The sequence below is a fragment of the Monodelphis domestica genome, chromosome 2 (assembly GCF_027887165.1).
Source record: "Monodelphis domestica isolate mMonDom1 chromosome 2, mMonDom1.pri, whole genome shotgun sequence".
NCBI lineage: Eukaryota > Metazoa > Chordata > Mammalia > Didelphimorphia > Didelphidae > Monodelphis > Monodelphis domestica.
In genome coordinates this window covers 338,162,142-338,185,225 of record NC_077228.1, presented here as the reverse complement: position 1 = coordinate 338,185,225, position 23,084 = coordinate 338,162,142, and the positions used below count along the sequence as shown (strand labels likewise).

Here is a 23,084-nt window from a genome sequence, read left to right as displayed (position 1 = left end):
TACTCAACATGTATGCATAAAATGGTATAGCATCCAGATTTTTAAAGTAGGAAGTATTGGAGCTTAAGGAGGAAATAGATAGTAAAACTATACTAGTGGGAGACCTGAACCTTCCTCTATCAGATTTAGATAGCTCAAACCAAAAAAAATAAATAAAAAAGAAGAGATATGAATGAAATCTTAGAAAAATTAGACTTAATATATGTGGAAAAAAGTTAATAAGGATAAAAAGGAATATAACTTTTTTTTTCAGCAGCACATGGTACATTTACAATGATTGATCATAGACTAGAGCATAAAAACATTGCAAACAAAGAAAAGCAGAAATAATAACTGCAACTTTTTGAGATCATAATGTGATAAAATTATAATTAGTAAGGGTACATGGAGAGGCAAATTAAAAATTAATTGGAAATTAAATAATCTTATTCTCCCAAACTGGTGGGTTAAAGAACAAATCATAGAAACAATTACTGATTTCATTGAAGAGAATGACAACAAGGAAACAAAATATCAAAATTTATGGGATTCAGCCAAAGCAATATCCAGGGGAAAATTTATATCCTTGAGTGCCTATACTAGAAAAAAAGAGAAAGATGAGATTGACAAATTGGGCATGCAACTAAAAAAAACTAGAAAAAGAACAAATTAAAAACCTTCATATAAAAACCAAATGGAAATCCTAAAGATCAAAGGAAAAATCAATAAAATTGAAAGTAAAAGAACTACTGAACTAATAAATAATACTAAGAGCTGGTATTTTGGGAAAAAAAAATAAAATAAAGTATTAGTTAATCAATTTTTTAAAAAAAAGGAAAAAAAGTACCAAATTAACAGCACCATGAATGAAAAGTGTGATCTCACCTCTAATGAAAAGGAAATTAAGGTGATTATTAAGAGCTAATTTGCTCAATTATGTGACAAGAACCCATTATTTGACAAAAACTGTTCGGAAAATAGGAAAACAGTATGGGGGAGATTAGGTTTAAATCAATATCTCATACCCTATACCAAGATAAATTCAAAATGGGTAAATGACAAATAAAAAGAGGAAAATTATAAGTAAGTTAGGTGAACATAGAAGAGTATACCTGTCCAATCTATGGGAAAGGAAGGAATTTAAGACCAAGCAAGAGATTTAGAACATTACAAAATGGAAAATGAATAATTTTGATTATATTAACTTTAAAAGTCTCTGTACAGGCAAAACTAGAAAGCAACAAATTGGGGAGAAATTTTTATAACAAAAACCTCTGACAAAGGTCTAATCTCTCCAGATTTATAAGGATCTAAGTCAATTGTACAAAAAGAAAATCAAGCCATTCCTCGACTGACAAATGGTCAAGGGATATGAATAGACAGTTTTCAGATAAAGAAATAAAAACTCTCAATAATCACATGAACATGTTCTAAATCCCTCCTGATTAGAGAAATGCAAATTAAAACAACTCTGAGGTACCACCTCACACCAAACAGATTGGCCAATATGACAGTAAAGCAAAATAATAAATGTTGGAGGGAATGTGGCAAAATTGGGACACTAATGCATTGCTGGTGGAGTTGAAAATTAATCCAACCTGGAAGGCAATTTGGAATTATGCCCAAAGTACTTTTAAAAAATTGCATTCCCTTTGATCTAGCTATACCACAAGGTTTGTATCCTAAAGAGATAATAATGAAATGTTTGTACAAAAATATTCATAGCTGTGCTCTTTTTGGTGGCAAAAAAAATTGGAAAATGAGGGGGTGTTCCTTAATTGGGGAATGGCTGAACAAATTGTGGTATCTGATGGTGATGGAATACTACTGTGCTATAAGGAATGATGATCTGGAGGATTTATATATGAACTGGGAGAACCTCAATGAACTGATGCAGAGTGAAGTGAGCAGAACCAAGAGAACATTTTACATAGAAAAGAAAACATTGTGAAACTATCTAATGTAATGGACTATACTACTAGTAGCAATCCAATAATCCAGGACATTCCTAAAGGATTTATGAGAAAGAATGCTATCCACATTGAGAGAAAGAATTATGGGAGTAGAAATGCAAAAGAAAAACTTATCACTTTCCACTTGTTTAAATGGATATTATGATTTAGGGGTTTAACTCTATAGTAAAAATGCATAATATGGAAATAGGTATCAAGTGATAACATTTGTACAACCCAGTGGAATTGCTTGTCAGCTCTAGGAGGGGAGTGAGAAGAGGGGAGAGAAATAAAATGAATCATGTAAGCATGGAAAAGTATTTTTAAAAAATAAAAATAATGTATCAGCTAATCTGTGTCAGAGGTTGGAGTTGAACACTAGTCTTCCTTTATCTAAGGCTAGCTCTCTATCTACTCTGATTAACAATTAAGTAGATAACATTCTAAGCTTGGAGGAATAGTGGGAAAATCTCTGAATGAGGATTGTTTTTTATTTCCATTTGGAATGACTCCATTAATTGAAGTGTTTATTCGGTGTCTACTAGGTGCCAGGCATTTTTCTAGGTCCTGGGCATACAAGTATTAAATTACTTTAAACAATTTCTACTCTCCAAGAAGAATAATATGGACTAGCCTAACAAAGATCCCGTGACTTCTTGATAGGAATCAAGAGTGTAAAAGTGTGAGCTGTCTGGATGGCTTTGAAGTGTAAAACCATAAGGAATTCAAGCATTGCCTATGGATTTTTAGAATGCTTTCATTTAATCTTGTCTATAGAGATGGCAAAGGAAACATATTCAGCTATTTTAAATGGTAACACCAAAGATTTTTTTAAAAGCCTTAACAACAAAAGCATAAAAAGGAAATCTTAATCAAAGTATTCGGTAACAGTTTTTCCTTGTCCATGTTGTAAGGGAAGTGTTCACATTTGCAGAGAGAAGTGGCATGAGACCAGCAGGAAGATTCTGGAACTTTGACGGGGTTAGGCTGAGACCAAGACTGTTAGTTGGCTTTGTGGAGGATCTGATCTCTGGAGGTGTGGCTGCAGATTTCTTGGTGTCTCTCCTTTCCTGATTCCTGATTGCTGTATTTGATCAAAGCACTTCCTGGTGAACCTGAACCATCTATAGAGACTGTGATCATCTTGATCCTTTTGGATCTAAGACCTTTCCTGGCCTAAGCAAAGTCCTACACAGATCCTTTCCTTAATTCTAACAAAGGTGGGTTTAGTTGAGGGTTTTGGTTAAGATTAGGGACTGTAGATTGGGGCTAGGGAGAAGTAGAGTAGGAAGTTCACTAAGAAGAAATCCCTGTGAAGGGATTATTAGATCTGGTGGGTATAGATAGAATAACATTAGTTTAGATTATCCCAGATCCCCTTTCCACCTTCCCTTATGTATTAAATCCAAAACTATCCTGTGTTAATCTATTGTTCTGTGTTTATTAGCTCAGGGTCTGGCTCTTCCTGCCCTGGGCTTGGCTACCCTTTCCAAACAGGAGTCCTGGCCTTGATTACCATTCCCTGAACCTACCAGTTATCTCTTATAGTTATAGCAGTGTAAAAATAATGATTTCATCCAGGATATGAGCAGTTGATATTTATTTTTAAAAGATGCAAAACATGTTTAGGGAATATTCTGAAAATGTATCTCCTATTTATGAAAACATTTACTCATCTTTTAGAGCAGAAAAATTCAACATGATGCATAGCTCTGTCTCTGGCTGTCTCTCCCATTCTCCCTCCTCAGTCTCTCGCCTTTCTCCATATATGTGATGTAGATTTCCCAATAAAATCAGATGTCTAACAAAAATTAATTAATTAAAAGTGATTTGTAAGAGAGGTGAATTTTTTAAATTAATTCAGAAAGGAAAACTGGTCATTCTGGGAAAGATGAATTATTAGACTTCTGAACTTAAAGGCAAAGGAATATGATGTTAGGGAGATATGCAACATACTGGTGGTGAACCAAAACAGAATTAATTGCAAAATCAAATTGATTTTCTCAGCAAACAGCTGTCAATTGGATAAAACATTGAACTTAAGAGTTAGGAAATCACAAATTCAGATCTAGCTTCCTGCACTTAGCAGCTATGTGACTGTGGGTAAGTCATTTAACTTCTGATTCAGTTTCGTCATCTGTAAAATGGGAATCACAGTCAGAGCTCTCTCCCAGTATTGTAAAAATCAAATAAGATACTCTAAGTATTTTATGTTAGCTATTATTATTCATGCTACTTCTTTGTAGTTCTAATTTGAATGACATGAAGTAGGTACCTATATCTGTATTTATAATTGAAATGACTATTTCCCGACTAGGTTACAGAGGAAATAATGTTTATATTGTGCATCTACAAGTATTCTAATGTGCCCCCCTATAATTTGCTGGGACTGCACAGTATTTATTAGGATATAGATCCATGAGATGTGTTGACAGGTGTATGGATGTTGCAAAACTCACCTCAAATCATTATTTCCAAATGGTCCAGAACCTATTTTATGTCTCATTCAACTATCCACTAGGATGCCAGTTCTACCCAGCTTGGGGGTTTGGCCCAGGTTCCACTTCACCTCCTTCTCTCTAGAAACAGGAATCTGCCTCCTCCTCCTCAGCTGTCCTCTTTACTGGGGGTGGGGGTGGGGGTGGTGAATGACAAATGACTAAGTATTGGTCATTGATTTTGTGCTCATGCTAGGGATACAAAGGAGCAAGAATGGGTAAAGATAACAAGGAGAGAGAAGACGGAATGGGGTTGGGGCTGAGTCTGGCAGAGCAGTGATATGGCGCCCTGTCTCTGGGTAAGAGGAGGTGATGGCTCACTCTCCGTCTAGCTTGGGGTCCCAGGGGCACAGCCTGTGGCTCTGAGGGGAAGGCTGGGTGGGAATAAGGATGGCTCGAGTACAGCTTGGAAATATCCGCTGTCTTGACCCAAATCCAGACCAAGCTTCGCATCTTCACCACCCTCTGACAAGAAATAGAATCCGTCAAGCAACCACCTTCCCAGCAGCCAGTGGCCACCTCATTCTACTGTCTGCCTCTTGTCCTTGCCCTAGGAACAATAATCCAAACAATTCTATCCTCTATAATCCTCTAATCTCTTAATATCCTCTAATCCATCTGATATGTAAACAATAAATGCTTCATCATTTATTATTCACCCATCGCTGAGGACCGCTTGGTCCCATGGTTTCTGGGGGTCAATTCCTCTTCCTGGTGGGGAGATGGGGGCTGAAGGACTATCTGGACAACCTTACAAGTCCGTTACCATGGAGATCAAATGGTGTTCCTTTGTTCTCTTACTTGAGTGGAATCCCCTCCGGAGAGGAAGAGCCCTTCACTTTTAGAACTGTATCTTCAGAGTGCCCGCCCTGTGTTCATTCAGTGCTTATTTATTGATTGGTTGGTGGATGCCGATTTGGGAAAAATCTTGGAAGTGAGTTTGGCTTTGAGGTCCTGCCCTCTATACAAGGGCCACGGGGTCTTCGAAGGAGCTCTTGGATAAAATTATTTTTGTGCGGAGGGGACCAAAGAGTCCATGTGAGAGGCAATTTAGGAATTATAATTTTCTAAGCCCAAATCGCGAGGTGGGATAATAGACTTCCTGTCAACACCAAACACCGGATGTCAAAAGAACACGTGACTTTGGGGTAGGGGCATGCTGGCTAGAGCTTTCCTTTCACAGCTCTTGGCTCGGGATGGCAGCTCATAACCTCAGTAGGGGTTCACGTCTATCTGTGAGAGGCTTTCAAGTCACCACACCTAAGTAGGTTTACAAGGTGGGGACCTCCGAGGCCCTCTAGACTGACCTGCTCTCCATGGCTGAGGGATCTGAGGTCTCTAGACGCTGGTCCTCTGGCTCTAAATTTGCTCCCCTGCTTTCGATGGGAAGAGTCTACCCATGCATCCCCAAAGAGGAGAAGCCCAGAAGAAGATAACATTGAGAAGCCTGGAGATGAGGAGACCCGCAAACATAGTGTTCCATATCCGATGGGAAGAGACAGTACACAGTGGTCTCAGCAGAGGACATCGGGGCCTCTTTGCTGGCCTGAAGGTGTGCTTCTCTGTCCACGCAGGTAGCCTAATCACGGGGGATTCTGGCACGCGTGTCCTGTGCACTTAGCCTAGGTATGTTTGCCCTGTGGGTTTAGTTCCTCCCCACATGTATTTCCTGCCGGAGTTTTCTTTTCGACTGGTGAAATTCGCCCTGGGGAAGGAGAGGTCCCCAAGGATAAGGCAGCACGCAGGGTCACGTGGAGGTCGGTTCCGAATTAAATGCAGGAAACGGAAATAAAGTATTAAGGGCAAAGGTCATATCTCCAAGGGATCCGGGCACATTCAACCAAAATAATCTTGAATTTAAGAAAAACTGATGGGGTTGAGACGGGGAAAACCATAATGAATGGGTGCCGTCTGGCCACTGGGGACAGTGAGACCAGACTCTAAGGAGCAATTCTAGGCAAAGCCATCGCCACCCCTGCAGCGGGCGACTAACCTAGCAGGGATGGCATGATGGCGGCGCGTTGGGGCATGTTGGCTTTTGCCTCCATGGGAGAGTCCTGGACAAACACGTCCAGGTCAGGGTGTCTCCACAGCTGGGGCCTTAGTGGGAAAGGGTTGTCAGAGGTTCGAATGGAGAAATGTTTTAGGATTACATTTCTTGCTAGGGCCGTTTCATTGAACTGCTTTTGCTTTTCCAACCCACCAACCCCTTACCTTCTGCTTACAATTCATTCTATGTTCTCAGGCAGAAGAACGGTAAAGAGCTAGGCAATGGGAGTTAAGTGACTTGCCCAGGGTCACCCAGTGAGGAAGTATCTTAGACCAGATTTGAACCCAGGATCTGGAGCCCTAGTGGGCCCCTATCTGCCTTTGCTTTGAAAATGAACATGCTCTCTCCCTAATAAAAATGTATACACAGGGGTAGGGGTACCTGACTGATGGTTTTGATGGAACCTCGTGAGGCAGCTTCCCTGGGGCTGGGGGACAGAAGCCCTGGGAGGCTGGGGCCTTGGGCAGGTGCCTGTGCATCTAGGGGGGCCACTTCCCTGTGACTCCCACAGTGCCACAAGTTCCCTGGGAATTCTGAGCGGCAGCGGCCTGAGGGAGCTTTGCTGGGGCCCTGTGGGCCAGACATTTCCCCCATCCCCAGGGGAAGGGCCAGGATGGACGTCCAGGGCAGGAAAATGGGCCTAGAGGATCAGCTGAATTCTCTGGGCCTGCTTCACCTGAAGCAAGATTGAGAAGAGCTTGCTGTGGCATCAGTTATGTGAAGGAGGAGGTCTGAGCGGAGTGGGACGAGGGCCTGAGAGGGCAGGATTAGGAGCAATAACAGCTGGGAGCTGCAGGTGAGCAGCCACATAGCAGCGAATGCCACCCTGAAGTGGAATGGGCTGCTCCGGCAGTCAGGGAGTTCCTCCTCCCTGGAGCACCGCTTGTTGGGGCACGTGGTAAAGGACATTCTTGTTCAGCCATAGGCCATGCCGGAAGGCCTCAAGTCCTGCACAACTCTGAGATTTTGCCACGGAGAACATGTTTTATGTGGGTGCTTGTGATTTAAAAATTAGTCATTTGGCTCCATTTCAGACCAAGATGTGGAAATAAACAAAAGGAGCAGGTTTTGAATCAATTCAACATTTATTAAGCAGCTACTACATATAATGCTCAATATGCTTTACTGTGGATACAAAGATACAAAATAACAACCTCTGTTCTCAGGGATATTACATTTGGGGGGGAGGGAGAGCAGAAGGAAGATATGACACGTACACGAATACATTTACAAAAAGGAGTAATAGGGAGAAAGGAGATATCCAGACATATCGTACTAGGAAAAATGAGAAGGGGAAGTACTTTTTGCTTTACTAATAATGCTTTTCTAAAGTAGGCAAATGCAAATATAATTGTTCCACTCAATAGACAAGAAAACAAGTACATTTAAGCCCAAACATTTGTAATAAGTACACTTCTGTATTTTAAGAACACTATATGAAAAAAAAATCCACTTATTATACCAACACATTTTCACTTACAGAAAAAAAAAGCCCTTGAAAAAATGAACAGCTTTTTGTATAAGTGAACAGCTTTTTATATAAAGACATAACACTTAAAACAAGCATTCTCCCCCTCCCCCTACCTCTCCCTAAGCGGTCAGAAGGTTTTAGGATTTAGATAGATGAGCTAGATCAACTAACCCAGAGGTTCTTAACCAAGTGTCTGTGAATTTTTTTAAAAAATATTTTGATAATTATTTCAATATAGTTGATTTCTTTTATAATCCCATATATTTTATTTTATGCATTAAAAAAATTACTCTGAGAAGGCTTCACCAGACTGAGTTCATGACACAAAGAAGGTTAAGAACCTCTAATACAGTCTGACAATTTTATAGGTGAGGAAACTGAATTCCAGAGAGGGGAAAGGATTTGCCTAAGGAAACACAATATGAAGTAGCAAATCCAGGTACAAAATTAGGTCTTTTGATTCAAAATTCAGTGTTCTTTTCCTTAGACCATTCTGGAATAAGACTAGGCTAAACCATCCACATTTCTCAGCCTGGATCTACCGCTGCTACTAATGATACATCTTTGCAAAAGAGCTGGCCAAGATGCACGTTAATGGGGTACACAGCTGAATTTCCCCTCTTAAGAATTTAACTCACAACAATGACTGCTCATTAGCACCATGTTCTAAACGAATGAGATAATTAGTCCAAGGAATTAGTTGGAATAAAATTCTATCAGAATATGCTTATATCCCACTTTTCTAATTATTTTAAAAAGTTATGCTCCTTTAATTTCTTTGCCATGACATGACCTCAGCTTATTTTTGCTAGGATGTTAATTTAGCCTTCCTTATCACTGTTGTGAGAAAATGACCCTTTCTTCTTCAGATGTCTCATAATACTGTTTTGTACTTCTCAGATGCACTTAAAATAGATTTGTTCGATAATTATCTGCTTGTCTTTATCCCTTTCTAGGCTGTGAGCTCCACGAGGGCAATCTGGCATCTCCCTCAGTGGAGAGCATTGGGGTGAGAGTGCCTGCCGCTCACCTGCCTGCTGCAACAGCCCTGGGACTAAGCCCTTGGGGAGTTCCTGCCCTGGTGGATGAGGTGGGGTAAACTTTGCTATTGCTTTCGGGGACTCAACAGGATCTAGGATGGCCCAGAAGCCCCTGCAACAATTTAGGAAGCCCAGATTTTCTCTAGCCACACAAAGGGAGCTGGCTGCAGCCCCGCAGATGCCCGGGGATGGGGGTGGTGTCCCAGGCTTGTCACAATCCCATTCTGAATATTTACAATGGTCCTAGTGACCGAGTCTCCATGGGTGCCCAACGGCATTCACCCTAAGCAACAAATATTTCTGCATATCTACATTGTGCCTAGCGTCAGATACAAAGGAAATACAAAACTCGGTTACAGGGGTGCCTAATGACCCAGTACTCAGAGGCCGGCAAAGCAATCTAGGACTAGCAATGCAGGAGGCGGCAGGCAGGCACTAATCCTTTACGTGGGGCCGACTGTTTCTTAGAGGCAACACTGCTGAGTGACTGGATGTCTGGAAGACCAGCTTTCAATCTTGCCTCTCCATTGGACTAGTTGTGTGATTGTGGGCAAGTTCATCATCTCTCAGAGCCCCAAACAACTATCGGGTTAAATGTTAAGATGAGTTGCTAATTTTTATCTTTGAAGGAACTTTCCGCATGAAAAATTCCCCAATAAAAATAACAGGTCTACACTGCACACCTCCTTTTCTACAAAAAAGAAAAAAGAACAAAAAACACAAAAAACAAAGCAAAACAAAATCCTTGCTTCTATTTTGCGGCAGCTATCACATAAAATTCCACTTAAATTTGGCTATTTTTGATGTCTCAGTGGAAAGAATAACTTGAAAAATTACAAATGCTGCTCTCTGTGAACATCTAGTTTTCTTGACTTTTGCTTTCTATACCAAATAATATTTGAAAAATATGTTCACTGTGATGCTTTTTGAGAAATTCCAAGAACTTGCCCAGATCCATGTGGTAATCATGCCTGACACTATGGCCATTGCTCTCAAACTGCAATTCTTGAAAAATCTGAAAGAGGCGCAGCTCATCGCCATCCCCTTCAATCTGCACACTTTCTGCATGCTTACAGGAAATATGCTTCCAGTTGGGATACCTGATGGTGTGCCAGAATTCCTCACACTGATTTTTACTGCCCTCTACACAAATGATACCTGGCTTCCCTGTCAGAATAAAACCAGTTAGACTCAGGCGCTTTGCACTCTCCAGAATCCTCTTTCGCAGCTCTTGCCGACATATCTGGTGGCTGTAGATCCACATCCGGTGAAATACGGTCTTCACGGTCTTTACCTTTATGATGGGTTCCGAGAAGAGTTTGCTGTTCTGGAAATAGGGTGCGCTGTTGTCCCGCAGCCACTGAACGGCGGCGCACACGCACAGCTCGCCAGGGTCGAAGGTTCCGATGTAAGACGTGAGATTCTGATTGAGCCTCAGCTGCTGCTGTCTGTCGAGGCCGTAGGACCGCCCAAAGAGCTGCAGTTTGGCATTTGGATAGTTGTGAGGAAAGGAAACCTGCAGTTCAATGTCCCCCTAGAAGTGGAAATCAAATATGTGTAAAATACCAGAGAAGACTAGCCAGCCCAGCTCGTGAGGAGCAGCCTGTTCCCAAAGTGCTCTATGAACACTGGTTATCCCTGTTCTCTTCCGTCTACTTCGAGACAGCCCGGCGGCCTCGAAGATGGAAAGTCTTCCCACACAGCAAGAGGTCGGGCCCCTTTGTTGAGCTGCTGGAGAAGGAAAGATCCCCACAGGCCAGGCCCTGGCCAGGAGCGGCTGGTGCTCAGGTGCAGCCGCCCTCCAGAAGGTACCGCAAGACCCCTGGAAGCTGCTGCTCCTAAAAATATTCCTTCTCTTTAGTAACGGTGAAGCACGAGGCCTCGCCATGGGGCAAAGGGGACGAGAGGGCCTCCTGGCCAGACAGGCAACCTCAGCACCGCGACGGCAGAGAGCAAAGGAGGGCTGGGGTTCCAGAAACTTTTAAAGGCCACCAACAAGGCACTGCCTGTCCCAAAATGCTGTTGCAAGGGGAGCGCCTCGCCAGCCTATGATGATGTACATACACGTGAGTGATTTCAGGGTGTTTGAGCGCTCCTAGACGTGGAGGAGAGGGCGCAGAGCACCTTCTTCTCTCCCAGGCACGCTAACGCAGGGACAGAGTAGGCCATCTTTAAGCCTTATTTTAATTACAACAAATACTTTGAATACCCAGATTTTCTAAGTCTCAGCTGTCTATGGCCTTATCATTGCACATTAAAGGATGCTCACATCTATTTTCTCCAGGTTAGCACAATTTTCTTGAGGGCTTCTACCCTTCCCTGTGGGAAGCCACAAGGTAGGAGTCATCTGTATGGCATTGCCAAGAGGGTCAAATCGGCTCTTTTGGCCTGTGCGTGTCCTGTGCTAGTGTTAGATGGCCGGCTATCCTTCCACTCTCCCTCAGTCCCTACCTTTCTCAGGGCACAGCTCCATCTTGGTTGCATTTTCCTTACTTTCCTGCCCACCCTTTGTCCGGGCCTCCCCTCTGCCCTTTGTACTTTGTACTGCTCATGACCAACCAGTTTTAGGGAGGGCTTGAATTTCAGGGGCTCATCACAGAGTCTCTTTCAGATGTAGCAGACCTTTTGTATTTCATACAGGTTAAATTATAATGCAAAAGTTAGCTCCTTTACTATTAGGATGATCACCACAAACTCTCCTGCGTGTCCCTGCTTTCTGCTTAGAGAAGCCTCTCACTGGGGCAGTCACCTCTATTTCCTTCCTGGTTGCCCTCCTAAACTTCATGGCAATGCGAATACTGCTTTAAAAAGAAGAATGAGGGGCAGCTGGGCGGCTCAGTGGATTGAGAGCCAGGCCTAGAGATGGGAGGTCCTGGGTTCAAATCTGACTTCAGACACTTCCCAGCTGTATGACGCTGGGCAAGTCACTTGACCCCCATTGCCTAGTCCTTACCACTCTTCTGCTTTGGAATCAATTCCAAGATGGAAGGTAAGGGTTTAAAAAAAAAAAGGTAAAAAGAGGTGTAAAATATGAGCCACAAGATGGTGGACTAAACATTTTCTCCAATCCCCATGAACACTCAAACAAATTATGTGCCAAAGATAAAGCAACCTCATTTGTTTCCGTGGTGTAGTATGCCCAGAAACCCAAAAAAGTTACAAAAAATTTCTCAGAGGGGCAGCTGGATGGCTCAGTGGATTGAAAGCCAGGCCTAGAAATAGGAGGTCCTGGGTTCAAATTTGACCTCAGATATTTCCTAGCTGTGTGACCCTGGGCAAGTCACTTACCTCCCACTGCCTATCCCTTACCACTCTTCTGCCTTGGAACTGATACATAATATTGATTCTAAGGCAGAAGGTAAGGGTTAAAAAAAACAAACGAATTATTGGTCTTCCTGAAAAATGGTAATGAAAAAAAGAGATTACATTTTGCTAAAAGGTACCACAGACAATGAAGTAATATAAACATTTTTTTTTGCTGCAGTTTTCTCAGATAAAGGCCTAATTTCTCAAATAAATGAGGAACTTGGTCAATATGAAATGGTCAAAACTTAGTGAAAATAAGAGAGCCATTTAATGCTCAAAGTATATTGTCAGACCTGGAAAGACTCAGATCAGCTAGATGATCACTACGTAAAGTGAAGCATTTATTCAAGGTCAAGGAGTTGAAATTCAGGACAACTTGCTGCTTTATTCAGCCAGGGCTGCTAAGGGAAGGAGGGGAGAAAGAGGATTCTTATAGGGTATAGTTATGGGAAAGAGAAGGAGGACTATAGTCAGAATACAATAGAATAGCCGAACTGCAGGAAGGAAGTTGAGAAAAGAGGGTTTAGAAACTGCAGGTATGCAGGGGTCTTCTTGGGGTCACTTAGAAACTGCTGGTCAGAACAGTGTAGGGACCCAAAGATTCCAAGAGATTGGCCATCTGAATGTTTTCAGAAGAGGGAATCAAATCTATCAATGGTCTTTTGAAAAAAAAATGTTCCAACTCTACTGATTTTGGAAATGTAAATTTAAAACAACTCTAAACTATCACAGCACACCAAACTGGCTAACATGGCAGAAAAGAAAATGACAAATGCCTTAAGGTAAGTGGGAAAACAGGTACGCTAACACACTATTGGTAGAGCTGTGATCTGGTTCAACTCTTCTACAGAATGATTTGGAACTAGGCCCAAAGGGCTATCAAACTGCATACCCTGTGACCCAGCAATACCACTACAGCACTAGGGCTGTGTATCCCAAATAGATCAAAGAAAAAGATAAGACCTTTATGCACAAAAATATTTTTAGCAGTTCTTTTTTGTAATAGCAAAGATTTGGAAACTGAGGGAATGACCATCAACTGGGGCATGACTGAACAAGTTGTGGTATATGATTGTGATGGAATACTATTGTGCTTTAAGAAATGGCTAGGGGGTGTTTTCAGAAAAATCTGGAAAGACCTGTATGGATTCTTGCAACGTGAAGTGAGCAGAACCAGGAGATCACTGTATACAGTAACAGTAATACTATAATGATAACAACTGTGAAAGACTTAGCCACTGATCAATTCAATGATCCAAGAAAATTACAAAGCACTCATGATTAAAAATGCTTTCCAACTCTGGAGAACTGTGAATTCTGAGTACAGACTGAAGCATGATTTTCTCTCTTCGTTTTTCTTGCTTTTTTTTTTCTTTTACAACATGGCTGTACTGCAAACCTTTGGAAAATAGGTTTTGCATGATTTCACATGCCTAATTGTTCTTTGCCTTCTCAATAGGTAGAAGAAGGGAGAGAATTTAGAACTTAAAAACATTTTAAAATATTAAAAATAAATATTTAATTAAAATGTAACAACAAAGGGGGAAAACCCTAAAGGGAAGGAGAAGAAAAGGGAAATTGGAGGTGAAGGGGAAAAGAGCTAGGGGAACAGAACCACCTAAAGAAAGATTTTAAAGTAAAATAAATGAATATAATCTTTTGTTTACAGCAGAAGAGGGAACTTGAAACTGAAAAGCTTTTGCACAGACAATGTTAATGCATCTAGGATAAGAAAGGAAGTGCTCAAATGGAAAAAAATCTTTGTATCAAATTTCAATGATAAGGATTTGGCATCCAAAATATAATTCAACCATATACATATATATTTTATGTGTATATAATATCCATGTCTTATATATGTATACTTTATACACATATATATACATATACACACATAATGATTAATAGACATTCCCCAATAAAAGGTCAAAAGATATACAGTCCTCAAAAGAACTGAAGATTTTCACAACCACATGAAAAAAATGCTCCAAATCTCTAATAACAAGAGATATACAAAGCAAAAAAACCTGGATCTTTATTTTACATAATACAAATTGGCAAAAATGATAAAAAAAATTCAGAGAGGTTATGGAAAGATAAGCACACTAAGACACTGCTTATGGATCTGTAAAACAGTAGAATCATTCTGGAAAGCAATTTAGAATTATGCAAATAAAGTGACTAAAATGTCTATGCCCCCTGAGCCGGAAACTCCATTCTATCCCCAAGGAAGTCAGTAATAAGATAAAAGTCCTCCTTTATTCCCATTTACAGATGCACTTTTTGTGATAAGTAAGAATTGAAAACAAAGATCTGCATCAACTGGGGAATGGCTAAACAAACTGTGGTACATAAATGTAATGGAATATTACTGTAGTGTGAGACATGATGTGTGTGATGAATACAGAGAAGCATGTAAAGATCTGTATGAATTGATGCAAAGCAAAGTAAGCAGAGCCAAGAAAACATATACATATATATGTACATATGTGTGTGTGTGTATCTCAGCAAATTAAATTTAAGGTAGCAAAATTATAAAGATCAAGTGAAGAGATAAGAGATGCCCTCAGCCTACCTGGATTTTTTCAGTCTATCAGTTGATTTTTTTTCCTTCTCCAAAAAAATACTGGAGGTGGAGATGAAGGGATACATGGGATATTATGGTTATGTAAAAAACCTAAAATATCAAATCTATTTTTTAAAAAAAAGGTGTGTTTCTAGGCTTAGAAATCTTTTTTTTTAAAGACGGATTTTAAAATATTCTGTGTTAAACTAAAACACTAATAAATTTTTACTTTGTGTAATGTCACTGGATATACTATAAGCTTTTAAAGATCAAATGAGAAGGGCAAAATTTTGATTCCTGAGACTCATGGGAACCACTGGCAGCAAAATATTACTATTTGTTGCAAGTAACTAAATTATCAAGAAATTAAAGGGCTATAGAACACTCAGAAAGCAATTCATTAGTCTTACCTTAGGGGCCATTATGACCATAATTACAAACCCAATTTTGGGGGGCAGAGGTCCATTGGAACGATCCAGGTAGTTTCGCACTCTCCGGAGGGAATTAGCATCCTCAAGACAGACTTCTCCTTTGTTCGGAAACATAGAAAACAACATTTCCATCTCTAGAAGCTGGAGCTCTAGACATTCTTTGATTGAATCCGACATGTTCAAAAAAGCCTTGAAATCCAACTGCCTGCAAAGGAAAAAAGGAAAAAACAAAACGGCGCGGCCAATGGTTTTGGTCTGCAGCTGGCGGGCACCCTAGGGATGGGCACAGAGCCTTGGGGGGGGGGGGAGGGTCCTGGAAGACGGAGGCAGACCGCTGGGCTGCCAGGCCCGTTGCTCCTTGCGACTCCCCGCAGTTACCCCACCGCCGGGCATTACCCGGTCAGGATCCCCACTTCTTCCCACTGCCCCGTCCGCCCCCTGACCCCCTTCTCACCACCCCTGCCCGGGCCACCAGTTTTGGGCCGCCCGCCGCCTCTCACCCCAACGGACTGCTGGGACTGCGGGCTACCCTAGCTGCTGGTCCGACTCCGACGCTGCAAATGATCCGCCGCCGCCGCTGCCGCCCAAGCTGTCGCCCACCCGCTCCGCCCCCAGTTTGACTCTTGGGGGGTAGGGGGTGTGGCCATACAGCTTGGATCTCACATCACCCTACGGATTTTTCTCCTATATAGGAACAAAAGCCAAAGGGGGTCCCCCAAATTGCACAAGGTGGGGCTGCATGGTCTCCCCCTGAGTTTAGCCCGCCAATTCGGAGCCAGGTAGTGTTGTAGGAGCCAAGCACTCAAGAAATGTTTTCTAAAGCAATGCGCCCACTCAGCTAGGGGTGGGGATGGGGAGGAGTCGCAAAAACATTGAACCTTTATCCTGAAAAGCAGTCTTCACTTTTACTAGTACTTGATATACTCTCGGAGAATCAGTTTCTTGGTCTGTAAAATGGGGACAATTGGGGTTCATGATCAGGGATGAATTAAGCATTTGTTAATTAAACACTAAGTACAAAGCATTGCGCTAAAGGTTGGAGGCACAAACAGAAAAACAAGACAGATAATGCTATTAAGAATGGGGCAAAAAGGTTAGAAAAAGGTGTTAGGCGCTTGGCTTGGAAGAGCCTTCAGTGGCTTCTCTTGTTTTCTTGTCTAGTTTAAATCTAAGCAGTTGGGGGCACTGTCCCTCCATTCTGATGGCACTCTAAAAATGTATAAGGGTCTGGGAAAAGAGTGAGAGGTGGAAGTCTAGGATAGGACATCCTGAACCCCAGTCTTTTCCACAAACAAAACTTGGCCTTGTTCAGATAAGATGATTCCTCTGAATTCTTTCCATCATCTTCTAACTCCAAGTTCAGTAGTCAGGGGTTCTGTGATCTCTGGGTAAAAATATGATTGGTTGCTATGGTTACTTCCTATCCTGAGTCTCCATGGCAACACTGACTACACCGGCAAGACAAGGGGTTACATTCGTTATTTATTTTTGCATCCCCGGGGCATCTTTGTTTCATGGGTTACAGGTAAATAGACAACCCATAGAAATGATATATAGCAGTACATTTAGCCTGTACAGACATTGAGGATAGACAATGTACCAGACCGGAATTGGACAGGAAGAGGAAAAATAGATTGGATTGCCTTTGAAAAATTTTCCCTAGAACAAAAGCTCATCTTGAAAAATATGTATGTATGCATATATATATATATGTATATATATATGTATTTCTTCTTTCCCTAGTGATGATGTATGATTATGATTCAGGAATTACTAGTCTAAAAAGTTGATAATAAGCTGCATAATGTCACTAACCAAGAATTCAATGCACAAGTATGTACTAAGTGCCTACTCTATGCCAGGTACTGTGCTAGATTCTGGAATAACAAAGACAAAAAGAAAAACTTGCATTCTTTGTAGGGAGATTTCATGCAAATATAAGTATCAACAGAATATATACTGAATAACTAGAAGGTTTTTAGGGAGGGTGGGCATGGGCAATTAGAACAGTTAATATTTCCTATAGAAGATGGTCCTTGACATGGTTGAAGGAAACAAGGGATTCTATTGAAGTGAGCAGGAGAGAGGGCATTGCAGGCATCGGGAACTGCCAATCTAGCAGGGAGAATGGAGAGTGGGGAAGGCCCAGTGGATTAAGGAGGCTGAAAAGAGAGGTTGGGGCTGGCCTGGGAAAGTAGTTGTATTTAATCTTAAAAAGAGGGTTCAGATTGGATCTTAAAATCATTTTGTGAGCTCTGTAAAGGATGGATAAGAGAGGGGGAGACAGGCAGGGTGATCCTGGGAGGCGGCTACCACAATGCAAGGGAGCAGATGAGAGTCTCAATGAAAGTGGCATTTGTGTGATTAAGGTACTAGATGCCAGACATATAGAGGTAGAAATGGAGTGTTTTGGCATCCCGATATAAGATGGATAAGTAGTCAAGATTAACCCCAAGCTTCTGAACCTGGGAGACTGGAAGAGTGGAGGCGGGGAAGTTTCATAGATGAGAGACAAAGAATAACAAAGATGGAGACTGGCCCTGTATAGGGAAACTCCTAGGTGAGAAAATTTCTTCCATCAGTGTATTTCCTCTAACTTTCAGACTTAGAATTCCCTATTAAATGGAGTTATCTGAGGTCATGCAGGATGGGTCAGAGGTGGGTTTGAGCCTGGGTCATCCTAACTTTAAGGTGAGCTCTTGACCAGGTTTCTACTTGGAGGAACAGAAGCCAGAGAAAGGACATCAGGGGGTAACTAGGGTTGAATGAACAGGAAAGGTGGGTGAGGATCAAGGATTGGGGACATACGGGACTAACTGATTGACTCTTTGATGGAGGCCCTCTAGTGGACATGAGGACACGGAATTCTGCATAGTATGTGCAAACATAGAGGAGTTGTTTTATGCACTATGGAAAAGAGGACTATCACCAAGAGGGGCCTAAGGATGCTGATAATCAATCAATCAATAAGCATTAGTGCAGACTCTGGACTCTTCACCAGGTGCAAAGGCAAAAAAAACTGAAACTCGCTGGGGGCCAAGGCCACAACAGGTGTTTAATAAGAGGCGAATGGTTTGGATTGAATGGATTTAAAAAGGCTCTTAATGAACTCCTCCTTCATGGGTTGTTTCTTGTGGACCTACCTTATGGTGAAAGAAACGCTTTATAAAAACCTTAAAGCGCTACGGGAAACGCCCAAGGGCGATTTCAAGAGAAATGAGATGCTCCTGGCAGGATCTCTGCGAACGAAGGGTGAAGGATTAGGAAGCTGGGCTCCCGCTACAGTCAAGAAAAAAGGCTTCCAGAGAAAGCCTTCAATTGACTGCCAGAGAGAGCCAGCATTCACCACCGTGTTTTCTCTACATCGCAACGCAGGGGAAAAAGAGCGGGGCAGGGCGAGGACTCTCGTTCCGCGCACGCGCATAAGGTCAGACGCCTCTCCCCAGCAGCAGTGCCACGCATTGCTGAAGAGAGCCCCACCCTCGCCACCTCAACACTGAGCCCCACACCCACTCAGCCGGGAGGCGAGGCCGCAGGCGCGAAGAGCTCGTGCTGCGCGTGTTGGGTATCCCCGCCCAACCTTAGGCGAGGGGGTGGGGTTTTCTCCGCCCCATTTCTCCTCCACCGTTAGGGATTGGTTAGGGGACGTAGTCTGGCCGGAAGGAATCTGAAGGAAATAGCCACGTCTAAGGGGAATGGGAAGGGTTAGGGTAGGGAAGGAGGGGCGGAGTCGTCACAGTTCTAGTACTCCGGGCATTTATCCAGTTTTTTGCCGTGTCCCACGCAGCCGTTGTGAGAGTTGGTCCGTGTTTCTGGACAGAGGGCTGGGGGGCAGAACTGGAGGCGAGGTGAGCGCCAAGGCACCCGCCCCTGGGTATTGGGAATGGAGGGCCGACCAGGGCTAGTGAGGGCACCGCGGAGGAAGTCTCTCTATGACTGACGAGAGCAAGCGCGCGCCCCCCCCCCCCGGACCCCACCCCCGACCCCGCTTAGGCCCCCGCCGACGTCACCGGCTGAGTGCTAGGGGCTGAACCCGGGGTCGTGCGCGTGGGGCGGAGGGAGGTGTTGTCCACGTTGGCACTTGAGGGAAGGGGGGCAGTAAAGTGGGGAAGGTGGCGCGGGGAGAGGGCACCCAAAAGGCGAAGGCTGAACACTGATTTCCTCGAATTCCTCCACTCCCTTTCCCGGAAAGGAAGGAGAAGCTGAGACTTTGAAGGGCGGGCGGGATGAGAGAAGGGAGATAGAGGGTGAGAAACCTAGTCAGGAAGGAAGAGGCAGGATGCTGGAAAGGTAAAAGCCTAGGGCAGGAGTCCAGTTTGGAGGGAAGGTGCCGCTGGTCCTCACCAGAGGAACTAAAACATTTATTACTCAGGCGGGGATGCGCTTTCTCTTCCAGTGTTCGTGTGGCTTAGGATCTGATAAATCTGTTCTCAACCTTGTTTAAGAACTCAGGTTTGCTGGATTCACTGTGTGGGGAAGAGGGCGTGGTGATTCCTCTTGTGGAACGAGCTCTTCTGTGAATAACAGCCTTAACTATTCTGCAGAAATTGTTTCCTTAAACTTTTCCATGACCTTTGCCTCCAGGCACCTTGGAAGAGCAATGATTGAAAATGGGGATTTAAGGGAGAAAATAGATGTTTGCCTTGGACGATTGCTTGTGAACATTGTTCAAGGGTTGCATCTGGGTAACCTTTGAAGCCCATTCCAGTATAACCCTGGAAGGTCTGTCTTACTTTTTGTGTATCATAGATCTTCTAGGATCTTGTGAGACAAACAGCAGTGAAATCAAACTGGACATTTGAATTTCCTTCTTTCCTTCCCTTCCTCTTCTTGCCTCCTGCCCCTCTCCCACCCATTGAGAAGTCAAGCAGTATAATACATGTGTAATCTTGGATCACCTATGAATGAACTGGAGTTATTGAATTCATCCCTGAAGCCTCTTGAAAGTGGACCTTCAAAACTGAGCTAAAGTCTAAATTTTAGTTCAACAGATCTTCATTAAGTGCCTCCTCTTTGCAGAGAACTGTTTTACTTTGCAGAGTACCAATTTGGCACAGGTTACTCACTGTGTATTTAAACCCCAGGCCCTGCCCTAAACTGAATGTATAAGTTATGGTGGGATATATGATACACATAGCTTTAAAACAGAATTATTCAAAAGTTTGTAAAATTGGTATAAAGTGCTATGTAAAGTTCTTGCTAATTTGGGTGTATTGGAAAAGTTGTCTCACAAAGTAGGAAGCATTTGTAGTTTTTTTTTCTTTTTTGTTTTACATGCATATCTTCTGTCTGAGAATCAGTACTAAGTTCTAAAGCAGAAATGCAGTATGGGCTACGTGGTTGGGATTAAGTGACTTGCTCGAGTCACACAGCTAGGAAGGTGTCTAAGGTCAAATTTGAACTCATCCCATCTCTAGGCCTGGCTCCGAATTTACTGAGCCACCATAGCTGTCCCTTGAATTGGATTTTGAAGGATGATTTGTATTCCATCTTCTGAGTCATTAGGCCCTTCAAGGGGGTCAGCCTTAAAATAAATGTTCAATTTCAGATTACATATCAGTTTCTGGAGGAGTAAGCCTAATCATTTCTCTGCAGAGATTTCCTATAAACTGCATTTATTACTCACAGCCTTTATGTAGCATTGATACAGTTTGCATTTTATTTGTAGTTAATTGCTTAGTAAACACTAAAATTTTATGTTTTTTTTCTCAGAATAGCAGCAATCATATCATAAATATTCCAACACAAAATTACACAGGAGGAATATTATATAGTTTCCTCTTATATTGTTATAATTTTTGAAAATCATATTTTCTCCAAAACAAATTTTTACTTTTTTAGACATGGATGTAGATGCTGTTAACAAATTCTCATCATTACATGCCAAGCCAAATGGACTCATTCTTCAATATGGGACTGCTGGATTTCGAACAAAGGCATACCATCTTGATCATGTCATGTATCGGATGGGATTGTTAGCTGTCCTGAGGTCAAAGCAGACCAAGTCCACCATTGGGGTTATGGTCACAGCATCACACAATCCTGAGGTAATGGGTTCAGAACTTTGAAAAAGCAAACCTTTTATTTAAGAAACCCAAAAACTAATATTTATCCTTTTTGAATCAGGCTATACATTTCAAGGCCAGTAATGTGGTTTCTAATTGATTTATGTCTCCAAATCTGCATGCAAAACCATAGAATAGCTTTCTTCATTAATGGGAACAGCCACATAGTATATGACTCTTTAGAACTGAAAGGAGAACTTTGAGGTAAAAGTTCATACTAAATAAGTGTTCTTCCAGATAAATGGGATTGAGTTCCTTCTTGGGAAGTAAAGATGACTTTAATCAAGTCCCTTAAAAGTGAATGAAGAGATCTCAATCCAGAACTATCAGGAACTCATTTTGGTGTCATTCAAGCAGTTTCACCTCTGGGTTGTGAACAGATCCTTTTAGCTGAATAGACAAGAGCCAAACAAATAATTTCAGGTGTTTGGGAATGACCTTGAACTGGCCTGAAGGCTTCAAACCCACAAGCAATCAGTTAAATTTGGCAGATATTTATTACTCTCTTCATGAAAGATATTGAGGTATTTTTAAGTCCCCGAGCACAATTTGGCTTTATATTGTTCTCTACAGCTTAAATTCTGAGGTTTTATTTGCTTTTTTTTTAACTTGAAGTTTATAGGTATAGGATTAGGTCATGAAATTTTATTTCTAAAGAGTAGTTACTAGCCTAAATTGTTGTTCTCTATGCCCTTACACTTTCCAGCTTAAAAAAACAACAAAAAACTTTATAACAAGGGTTCCTTTTAACCTACTTGTGTTCAGATAACTATATCCAATTGTTGATTTGTGGAAAGAACTCCAACCTTGTTTGACTGGATCAGGGAGCTATTTCTCTAATCACTATTGAACCAAAGTATTTCTCAGAGGCTATCACTAGTTAATAGCTCAAACACAATGGTTATCACTTTGTTTTTCCAAGAGAATAGGCAGAAACAAAGATGAATCATTTCTTAAAAGATTCCTGTGCCACCTGTTTAGAGAGCAGAATGCATTTAGAATCTCATTCTGCTTGAGGCATCCACCAGTCTATTAGATGACAACCAGCTGCAATGACCATTCTTTTAAGATCATTTTGAAGCTCCTATGCTGTCATGGCAGAGTAGTACTACTTCATTCTCTCTACATTTATCATATTTTGGGTGGTTCTACACTCGTGTATGCAGAACACTTTAATTTGCTTTTTTTTTAAAGGAAGACAATGGTGTGAAGTTGATTGATCCTTTGGGAGAAATGTTGGCTCCATCCTGGGAAGAACATGCCACTCATTTGGCAAATGCTGAGGAACAAGATATACAAGCTGTCCTGGCAGAAATCAGTCATCGAGAAGCTGTGAATCTGCAACAGAAAGCCATGATAGTTATTGGTAGAGATACCAGGTGACCAAAAAGTGACCAAGTGAAATCATTTCTAGGAAAATAATGAAATAAATGATTATCAGTAATTGTAAATCACTGCTCAGTACTTTGATTAGTACCTTATTTAAAATTAAAATAACTACAGTAATAGATAACATTTATATAGTGCTTTGTAAAGCACTTTGCAAATAACATTTTGTCTTCTTAAGAATTCTGGGAGATAGAAGCTATTATCTCTGTTTTAAAGAAGCCTAGAAATCATATAGTTAATAAATATCTGAAGATGAATTAGAAATTAGGTCTTCTTGATCCCAGGCCCATAGGTCAATTCATTGGGCCACTTCGCTTCCTAATTGTAGTGTGTTATT

The 23,084-nt window shown here is 41.8% G+C and overlaps 2 protein-coding genes across 6 annotated transcripts in view; one reads left to right on the top strand and one right to left on the bottom strand.

The window, feature by feature from the left end:
- Positions 1-7,545: 7,545 nt before the first annotated feature.
- Positions 7,546-18,678, bottom strand: RWDD2A (RWD domain containing 2A). Of its 3 annotated transcripts, XM_056818539.1 has the most exons (4): positions 18,437-18,676; positions 15,794-16,240; positions 15,273-15,498; positions 7,546-10,524 (listed from the first exon to the last, which is right to left on the bottom strand). In XM_056818539.1, the coding sequence occupies exons 3-4, from the start codon at positions 15,468-15,470 to the stop codon at positions 9,850-9,852; spliced, it is 873 nt and encodes a 290-aa protein (XP_056674517.1). In that variant the 5' UTR covers positions 15,471-15,498; positions 15,794-16,240; positions 18,437-18,676; the 3' UTR covers positions 7,546-9,849. The 3 variants fall into 3 exon arrangements, with proteins under 3 accessions (XP_056674517.1, XP_007484323.2, XP_007484322.2); XM_007484261.3 differs by lacking the exon at positions 15,794-16,240 and having other exon boundaries at positions 18,437-18,678; XM_007484260.3 differs by lacking the exon at positions 18,437-18,676 and having other exon boundaries at positions 15,794-16,664.
- PGM3 (phosphoglucomutase 3) overlaps positions 16,733-23,084 on the top strand; it is a 28,407-nt gene continuing 22,055 nt past the window's right edge. Inside the window, exons 1-3 of one of the 3 annotated variants that reach the window (XM_056818537.1) lie at positions 16,733-16,818; positions 21,135-21,340; positions 22,553-22,737. In XM_056818537.1, the coding sequence (XP_056674515.1) occupies positions 21,137-21,340; positions 22,553-22,737 (389 nt within the window). In that variant the 5' untranslated portion in view covers positions 16,733-16,818; positions 21,135-21,136. Of the gene's footprint in view, positions 16,819-16,960; positions 16,982-18,947; positions 19,142-21,134; positions 21,341-22,552; positions 22,738-23,084 lie in introns of those variants that run through there. The other 2 variants (XM_056818538.1, XM_007484258.3) reach the window with 2 other exon arrangements.

Bases quoted from the DNA above. Each gene is read 5' to 3' on its own strand.
- RWDD2A (XM_007484261.3), bottom strand. From the start codon at position 15,470: ATGTCGGATTCAATCAAAGAATGTCTAGAGCTCCAGCTTCTAGAGATG. The intron at 10,525-15,272 runs GTAAGACTAATG...TTCCACTTCTAG, and splicing joins TGGTCATAATGGCCCCTAAG to GGGGACATTGAACTGCAGGT.